This window comes from Astyanax mexicanus, chromosome 11, assembly GCF_023375975.1.
Source record: "Astyanax mexicanus isolate ESR-SI-001 chromosome 11, AstMex3_surface, whole genome shotgun sequence".
Classification (NCBI taxonomy): Eukaryota; Metazoa; Chordata; class Actinopteri; order Characiformes; family Acestrorhamphidae; genus Astyanax; species Astyanax mexicanus.
Genome location: NC_064418.1, coordinates 36,185,807 through 36,195,618, shown reverse-complemented (window position 1 = coordinate 36,195,618; position 9,812 = coordinate 36,185,807). Strand labels below are relative to the sequence as shown.

Genomic DNA, 9,812 nt, shown 5'->3' with positions numbered 1-9,812 from the left:
TTTACAGGGCTTTTATTTTGTGTACTACCAGGACTACATGAAATTGACATGTGATATCAGACATAACATGTGATATTATGTGGATTCCTTACCACTCCACAGCATAATGTCGTGATATTAAGGGGGGGGACTTTTATTTTGAAATGTGTTCTTTCTCACGCTTGCCGCAATGTTCAGTATATGCGCGCTCTAAGAAACAGCGTGGGGGCTAGTTTGACCAAGCGTTTTGAAGTGGGGGCTGGCTTGACCGCAGTGCAAAAAGCCTGCAATGTGTGGAGCGGTAGAGCTTAGATCGGGCCCAAAAATCCAGCCCGACCCGGCCCAAATCCATGCACTTTCTGCCCGAGCCAGACCCGACCTGAGCCATAAACTGTCCTTCTGAACCCGAGCCATTTTTTAGTAATTAGAGCGTTAAAATTGAGCTATTTAAAACATTTTCGGGCTGTTTGAATTAGCGAAATCTGTTAAGAATTATGTTAAATAACCTTGCGACGCTGAAGAAGCATAGACCTATTATTATTTATTTTTTTTATTCGCTTCTTTCTTTCTTTATTCCTTGTCTGTTGTACAGGCAGTGTGAGGTTGGTGGATGGTGGCAGTCGCTGTGCTGGGAGAGTGGAGGTTCTTCATAGAGGGCAGTGGGGAACAGTGTGTGGTGATGACTGGGATATGAGTGATGCTGCAGTGGTGTGTAGAGAGCTGGGCTGTGGAGAAGCTGTAGATGCACTGGGCAAATCTCATTTTGGATCAGGATCAGGACCAATCTGGATGGATGATGTGGACTGTAGTGGATCAGAGTCTAGACTGAAGAACTGTAGATCACCAGTATGGGGTAAACATGACTGCAATGAAACCCACAATTCTGGAGTCATCTGTTCAGGCAAGCTACACTATGTTCATATAATATGTGCACTGTATTGAATAGTTACATTGTGTGTCTGTGCTGTCTGACTTTCATTTATTAAATCCTGTTGTTATCTCATTGTTTATGCTCTTGTGATATTTTAGGAGCCAGGCTGGTTTTAGGTTCTCGCTGCTCTGAGAGAGTGGAGGTTCTTCATGGAGAGAGCTGGGTCACAGTGTGTGATGCTGACTTTGACCAGCAGGGTGCAGAGGTTGTGTGTCGAGAGCTGGGCTGTGGTTCTCCTGTGAAGGTTCTGGGAGCAGCTGCGTTTGGTAGAGGGGAGGGTCAGGTGTGGTCAGAGGTGCTTCAGTGTAGAGGAAACAAATCTCAGACTCACTTCTGTCCAAAATCATCTTCACTCAAACACAACTGCTCCCATGATAATGATGTGGGACTGGTGTGTGCAGGTAAGAACTGCATTCAGCACAATGAGCCTGTGACTTCATCTATTCCTACTTAGACAGCCCTCTGTCTCAGTAGCTCAGCCCTGTGCTCCATTACCTGTTTGCCATTAAGACCTGGTGAAATTTAATATTTGTGACTTATTATATTGTTTGTTTGGGGTGAGGGTGTTATGTTTGTGCAGCATTACTGTTCTGGCATTTGTTTTTTAGTGGATAATAGTGTAATAAAGTGTAGGGGATCTGTGTTTGTCTAGAATACATTGCAGTGTGAATTTAAAAACATTAAAAACACAGCTAGCAGAAACTTCCTGGTGGATAGCACTAATTATAAACACAATAGACTTTGGACAAATGTAATGAGTTTCTCTAGTCTAACAGACACAAGAGACTGTTGTTTTGGAGATAATTTGTGGATTTTTGGAGCTGCAGTAACACATTATACAAAATGGCTACAGCAACATGTATCCATGTGAATCACATGTAATATTCTGGGTTGGAGTGGAACAGACTTAGAATACTTGTACTGGCAGCACATAGTTTAAAAGCAAGAATGGTGAATTAAGTATGTGTCTACTGTTCTGTTCCTCCAGTCCATTAAGCAGGTAACAAGACTGGTGGAGGTCATATAGTGTCTGGAAAATAACTGCTCACAGGATTGCCAACAAATTAAAAGTCTATGTGTATCTTTTTTATTTTTGTTATTTTGAAACTGTAAAGAGAAAAAATATTAAAAATGCTAAATAGACGTGTCCACTTCAATGTTATGTGTTCTAAACATTAGGTCATTTTTATTTCCTTCTGTAGTCACAATAATATACATTTTGATTAGGGGTGTCCTATGCTGGAGTTATCTGTTCAGGTAAAACACTGTAAACAGGGACTGTATATTATCTGCCATGTAGGCAAAGTGTACAGCACATATGATTTTTCTTTTTAACCCACCCTAAATGCTTGTTGATTGCCAAGGTAAATTGGTATGTTTAAACTGAGCAATCACCAAACTGTGCTGTACACTGGAATTCTCAACCAACAATTAATTTACTGATTTTTTTTTTTACTGATTTCATAATTTTGCTGATCCATATTAATTTGTTTAATGTAATTCATAGCTTTACTGAACTTATTTTGAATCCTTATACTCTCTTTAGTTTTTTCCAATGCATTTATGAATCATTCATTGTGCAATATTTAGCATCATCATGCTTAATCATTTATCATTACTGATAAATAAGCTTTCTTTTTTTCATGGTAATTTTTAGGAGTCCTGCTGGTTAATGGCTCTCGCTGCTCTGGAAGAGTGGAGGTTCTTCATGGTGAGAGCTGGTTCACAGTGTGTGATGCTGACTTTAACCAGCAGGATGCAGAGGTTGTGTGTCGGGAGCTGGGCTGTGGTTCTCCTGTGGAGATTCTGGGAGCAGCTGCTTTTGGTAGAGGGGAGGGTCAGATGTGGTCAGAGGAGCTTCAGTGTAGAGGAAACGAATCACAGATTCACTTCTGTCCAAAATCATCTTTACTCAAACACAACTGCCCCCATGATAATGATGTGGGACTGGTGTGTTCTGGTAAGAGCTGCATGTTTGTGATTAATGTCATTAAGATTAGCTCAATGTTTATGTAAACTTTTTGTAATTCTGTCAAAAATGCAAATGTCTTGCTATTATTTCAGTTTTCAGCCACAATTCTACTTTACATCATTTATAGTGGTGAAAATACATGTTTTTTTCCATTCTTTCTCAATGTCTTGGTCTGTCTTACTCACTGTTGTACAGGCAGTGTGAGGTTGGTAGATGGTGACAGTCGCTGTGCTGGGAGAGTGGAGGTTCTTTATAGAGGACAGTGGGGATCAGTGTGTGGTGATGACTGGGATATGAGAGATGCTGCAGTGGTGTGTAGAGAGCTGGGCTGTGGAGAAGCTGTAGATACATATCATGAGTCTTACTTTGGATCAGCATCAGGACCAATCTGGATGGATAATGTGCACTGCAGTGGCTCTGAGTCTACACTGAGGAACTGTGAATCAGCAGGATGGGGTAAACATAACTGTGATCATTCTAAAGATGCTGGAGTCATCTGTTCAGGTAAATTGTATCAGTAAATTATTTTATGTTCCCTTCTGTTAACTAGGAACAGGAAACTGTTCATAATATATCATACATGTAAAACAAAGTCTTGTAAGTGGTGGGAAAGGACCCATTTTAGAGGCTTAGGGTCCAGTTAAGCGTAGTAGTACTGTTTGTAAGGAAACAGATAGCGTTCATTTAGTCAACTTTTCCACTGAAGGTTAAATGCCATATCTATTTTGACCATTCTTGCTGTGTTAATGTCAGAGATTCAATGACATGGAAAGACATTTTCATGTTGAAGCAGTGACTCACATATGTTTAAATTCAGCTTTATGTTCACAATTTTTAGGAGTCCGGGTGGTTGGTGGTTCTCACTGTTCTGGGAGAGTGGAGGTTCTTCATGGAGAGAGCTGGGTCACAGTGTGTGATGCTGACTTTAACCAGCAGGATGCAGAGGTTGTGTGTCGAGAGCTGGGCTGTGGTTCTCTTGTGGAGGTTCTGGGAGCAGCTGCTTTTGGTAGAGGGGAGGGTCCGGTGTGGTCAGAGAAGCTTCAGTGTAGAGGAACTGAATCTCAGATTCACTTCTGTCCAAAATCATCTTCACTCAAACACAACTGCTCCCATGATAATGATGTGGGACTGGTGTGTGCAGGTAAGTGTTTTTCAAAAAAATGTTTCCCATTTTTACTCTTACTAGTTCATAATTCGGTACATTTTTCTTGTTCTTATTTTCTCTTACACAGACAGTGTGAGGTTGGCGGATGGTGGCAGTCGCTGTGCTGGAAGAGCAGAGGTTTTTCACAGAGGACAGTGGGGAACAATTTGTGGTGCTGGTGCAAATTTCATAGCGGGTTTTGTCATGTGTAAAGAGTTGGGCTGTGGAGAGCCGTTTAGGACTGATGCAGCTGTTCCAGGATCTGCACCGATCTGGATGAGTCATGTGAAGTGTACTGGATCAGAGTCTACACTGAAACACTGTGGATCATTAGTGTGGGGTGAACACAGCTGTAATCATAATATGGATATTGAGCTTACCTGTTCAGGTATGTTTTAATTAGACAAAAACTGTAATACGTACGTATTACATGTATTACATTTGTGAACTTTCTGAGAATGTTTCGACACATCATAGACAAAATCAAATCAGAGATCATATGATGGAATGTCACTGTTTTGTATACCTATTCCATATTAAATATTCTATTACATAGTAAATTCTGACAGTTACAGCTAATGTGAGAAGCAGTGATGTTTTTTTTTTTAACATTTGCTTTGACTTTTATTTAATTGCTGAAAATATTAACCCAAGATATTGTCTAGTCAGTTTCATTTTGTTTGATAAAATTTAATTTAATAAAAAGGGTCTGCAGTACTGATTTGCTAGAGCACAACATTTGTTTTCAAAATTATAACCTGAATGAAACAAAATGCATTAGTCCTTTCCACTTCCAGACAACTTCTCAAACACTTTATGTGCCAAAACAAAACCAGTCAACACACTGTAATTAGAAACATAGTGCCATTTCCAGCTTAACAATTTAGTGCTGGACGATATGACAAAACGTATGTCACAATATATTAATTTTAGTCGATGTGTTATCGTTTTGATATAAATGTGTACAGCTCAACTGAACAACTTCCTGATGTGTACATTATCACACACTGAGATTGCCAGACTATGGTATTCTATACCACTCTGCTGTTTCGCTTTAAAAAAAATCAGTCAGTAAAGATGCTGTAAATACTGTACATAGGCCTGGACAATAATTCGATATCGGTATTTATCGCGATAAGAAATGTTTCAATAGCGGTGATATCATTTTTGTGGTATATCGATATGTATTATTTACAGATCTGTCACGGACATGCGATTTACTGGCGTCAGCTCGCCGCACAGCTGAACACAATCAGCTTCCGTAGCTGGACTATCTCTGTGCGTGATGACGTAATCACATAGGCACGTAGCCAGATAGGCTAGGCTAGGCTAGATTTGGCTAGGCTAGGCTAGGCTCGGGTCCGCTACGCATCTAAAATGCCTCGCGCTGGAGCCAAACGGAGCCGGCACGAGCGGATCCAAGGTTAAGGTAGGCTCGGTTTGCATCTGAAATGTTCCGCGCTGGAGTGGAACGGAACGGAACCGAGCCTAGCCTAGCCTCGGGTCCGCCCACGGGTCCGCTCGGTCCGCCTACGGGTTCGCTCGGTCCGCCTACGGGTCCGCTCGGTCCGCCTCTGGTTCGCTCGGTCCGCCCACGGGTCCGCTCGGTCAGCGGTCAGTTGCGGGTCCTCTTTGTCAGCCGCGGGTCCTCTTGGCTCCCAGCGCGGGACATTTTTGATGCAAAATGAATGCCCCTGCCGCTTCCACAAGTGATTAATTGAAGGAGGGAGGTCTAATTCAGTGGTGAGGATTTGGTTCGACTCTCGGAAGGTCTGCTAAACTTCAGTTTGCTGCAAATTGTGCCGGAGAGTGGAGCCGACCAGCAGCGGTAACGTTAAAACATCTAATCTGTTCCACCACCTCAATCAGTTCCACTACATACAATATTTTCCTTATACTGGCTGAAGCACTTTTATAGCTTATGTTGTAAGTTATTTAAGTTATTTAAAGTTTATGAATCCTTTAGGTTTGTTTATTTGACGGGGATATCATGTTCCTTTTATGTTCATAAAGAGTTGTATTTTGGCTGAAGCACTTTTGTAGCTTATATTGTAACTAAGTTATTTATAGTTGATAAAGCCTATAGGTTTGTTTATTTGACGGGGAAATTTTGTTGCTTTTATGTGTATAAAGGCTTCTTGTGTTCTTTATCCTAGTTGGAACACTTTTGTTTTGATCTGTTAAATTTGTTTACAAAAGACTAAGAAGCTCTGCTTCTATCCTAATTTTAAGTTATTTTTTATTGGTAATAGTTATATTGGCTTATGTTTGATAGGGATGTCATGTTTTTATTTTGCTATATGCAAATAAAATTGAGCATTGATTTATCTTGACTATTGTTTATTTCTTAAGTATTATAATGTTTTCGTGAAAGGAGGTTTCAAAGACTTAAATTAAGTAGACAGTAGTAGGTACTAGGGGTGTGCCATATCATATATCAGGATATTATACTCTGAAATATCGTGCCACATCACTCATCCCTAATTATCACATCAGGGTATTAATTTTTTTGCTGTTTTAAGCAAAAGGAAAAACTCACACATTTCTAATTTCCTATTAAATATTTACTAGAGACAGAATATATCTGTAAAGTGTCATTTATTTTACTTTAATACTGGATATATGGAGATATTTGGAGTGCATTATTATTATTAGTATCATGTAATTCTCAAATATTGACTTCTGTTATAAATCTGCTGAAATTATTGTTTTTTTTTAATATCTTAAAGGTGTGCAATATCATATCGCATACAATAATAAAAAAGTTTTTTGTTTTTTTGTCATATCGCCAAGAGTATCGTTATCGCGATAATACCATGAAATATTGTGATATTATTTTAGGGCCATATCGCCCACCCCTAGTAGGTACATATTTCCCTTGCAGGGATTCTTAGCAGTTTTCTGAGGCCTTCTAAGTATTTATATCGATATCGGAATTATATCGTATCGACCGAAATTAAGGAATATATCGTGATATGAATTTTGGCCATATCGTCCAGCACTAACTGTACATATCTTAAAAAAAATGTTATAAATTGATGCTCCTTTATTCGTATGCAAATTACAAAATTACAGAATTAAGATATCAAATATGGACAGAATTTAGATATTTAATTATATTTTGACCAACAAAAAAAGTCAGAATAAAAAAAAGTGTTTTTTTTTTTATTGTTTTTCTATAAATCTTTTGTTATGATTTTCAAAATGGCGGATTAGCCACTATGGCTATTTGGCGATGCCAACTGTTTTCCTAGCTAAATTAATCTGTATTATTAACATGGATGAATTGGATAGATTATGTGGTTTGATATGATCTGTGAACTGGGATCTAGCGTCGGAGGTCAGAGGGCACAAAGTAGGGTAATTAATGAGCAGTATTTTTGTTATTTGTGTTCATTTTTTTTATTCATTAATGAAGTGAACATGTTAATTTGACAACTCTAGTATTTTTTCATCTCATTACTAGCCTTCTGTTTTGTTTAGCATTTGTCTATTATACAAGTCTTTATTTAATCTGATTGTGAGAGAGAGAGAGATTTAAAATTTTTGCATTACACACAGATCACAGGACATCCAGACTTGCTGATGGTCCTCATGTTTGCTCTGGGAGAGTGGAGGTTTTTCATGGAGCGTCTTGGTTCACAGTGTGTGATGCTGACTTTGACCAGCAGGATGCAGAGGTTGTGTGTCGAGAGCTGGGCTGTGGTTTTCCTGTGGAGGTTCTGGGAGCAGCTGCTTTTGGTAAAGGGAAGGGTCAGGTGTGGTCAGAGGAGCTTCAGTGTAGAGGAGATGAATCTGAGATTACTCTCTGTCCAATAACCTCTTCACACAAATAAAACTGCTCTCATGGTAATGATGTGGGACTTGTATGTTCTGGTACAGTATAATATGTGATATTATCGTCTAACATTTCTTTATATAATATACAGTATAGGAGAGAACTTGCTCTTTTACGAGTCTCTTGGTTGTAAATTCAGGTCATACTCAGGCTCGGCTGATGAACGGCTCAGTCTCTTGTTCTGGTCGAGTGGAGCTCCAGTACCTCAGTGAGTGGGGTACAGTGTGTGATGTAAGCTGGGATATGAGAGCTTCCAGTGTCCTCTGTGCTCAGCTGAAGTGTGGGAGTGCTGTGGCTGTGTTGGGGTCAGACTGGTTTGGGGAGGGGAGTGGCCGGATCTGGGCGGATGTGTTTGATTGTCAGGGGAATGAAACACACCTATTGAAGTGTCCCATTTCATCATGGAGTCGAACTGCATGCTCTCATAAACAGGATGTTGGACTCATCTGCAGTGGTGAGCTTTTAAGAATCTTAAACATTCTTATCAATGGGCTGTAAAGTGATTTTAGGAGGAAGTGCCCTTATAATGTTCTTATATATATTTTTTTTTTACTTCACTTCAATTAATTTACTAATGTATCTCAGTTTTGAACATGTATATACATTTCCATAGACAATTTTGATTTCTGAAAATCAATTTCTAATTTCGCTCCATATATAGCTCAGCTAATGCAGCAGTACCTGTAAAAAAACAATGTGTTTAATTTCTAAATCTGATTTATTTCAAGTGCTGTAAAAACACTTGCTGTAAAAAAAAATCTTATTAAGCCTGTAAAATCTAAAATATATTTGTGGTACTTTCAGGTTCTTCTCTGGCGTCTCATGAGGGAGGAGTGCGGTTGTCTGGAGGGATGGAGTGTGAGGGGGAGGTGGAGGTGTTCTTCAGGCAGGAGTGGAGGAGAGTTCTGCTGGACTCCTGGAGTGAGTCTGAGGCCTCTGTGGTCTGCAGACAGCTGGGCTGTGGTTCTGTACTCAACATCTCCAGCTCCTCTTCATCCAGTCCTGAACACAGCTACATGTGTGTGACGGGTTTCAACTGCTCTGGGAGTGAAGCTCATCTGAGGAACTGCAGCAGCTCACAAGCAGTTAACTGCAGCTCCACGGAACAGCTCTACATCACCTGCTCTGGTACATTTAATTCAAATTATTTGGAGTTGTAGTGAATAATGCCTGTTGTTAGGGGGAAATTGTTTTATTTTGTTTTATTGTAAGGGTTATTATAATTATTATGAATCTGAAATGAACCAATCATCATGTGACTACGGGTGAACTAAGAAATCATACTTTGAACTGGTTTCTCTTAATTTTAGGCTACAGCTTCATCAGGCTGGTTGGTTCTGGGGGAGACTGTGCTGGAAGGCTGGAGGTTTTCCACAGTGGATCATGGGGGACAGTGAGTGATGAATTGTGGGATATTGAGGATGCGCAGGTGGTCTGCAGACAGCTGCAGTGTGTAGTCGCCCTCAGTGCTCCAGTACCAGTACCAGCCCGGTTTGGATCTGGAACTGGACCCATATGGCTGAATGAGGTGGAGTGTGAGGGGAACGAGGCGTCTCTGTGGAACTGCAGATATCAGCTGTGTGGAGAGGATTAATGTGGACACAAGGATGATGTAGGAGTCGTCTGCTCAGGTACAGTGTGCTGATTGCTGGTGTTCTTACAACACTTCACCTGTCAGACCTCTAAATTTTCTCTTCAGTGCTGAAAGTGAGACTTAGTTAAACTGTTAAAATAAGACTTGTTAAACCAATCTAAAGTTGTTGCCATGTGGGTCAGCCAGACGTCTTCCTGTACCTTTTTTTTCTTGTTTTTTTGAATGTGTCAGAATGTATCTAAAGGGCAAACTAAATTGTTTCAAATTGATCTGTATTTTGGTGTCTTTTTTTAGGTATTATGATAAAAGTGCAGTTTACTACAAAGTCAGCAGTAGAGTGCAGTAACACATTCT

The 9,812-nt window shown here is 40.0% G+C and overlaps 1 protein-coding gene across 19 annotated transcripts in view; it reads left to right on the top strand.

The window, feature by feature from the left end:
* Positions 1–214: 214 nt before the first annotated feature.
* Positions 215–9,812, top strand: part of LOC111194897 (deleted in malignant brain tumors 1 protein-like) — a 39,097-nt gene continuing 29,499 nt past the window's right edge. For 9 of the 19 annotated variants that reach the window (XM_049484570.1, XM_049484569.1, XM_049484566.1 and 6 more), the window contains exons 1-5: positions 215–880; positions 1,009–1,311; positions 2,568–2,870; positions 3,078–3,386; positions 3,721–4,023. In XM_049484570.1, coding sequence (XP_049340527.1) covers positions 670–880; positions 1,009–1,311; positions 2,568–2,870; positions 3,078–3,386; positions 3,721–4,023 — 1,429 coding nt within the window. In that variant the 5' untranslated portion in view covers positions 215–669. Of the gene's footprint in view, positions 881–1,008; positions 1,312–2,567; positions 2,871–3,077; positions 3,387–3,720; positions 4,024–4,114; positions 4,415–7,587; positions 7,707–9,812 lie in introns of all 19 variants that reach the window. The other 10 variants (XM_049484575.1, XM_049484577.1, XM_049484578.1 and 7 more) reach the window with 5 other exon arrangements.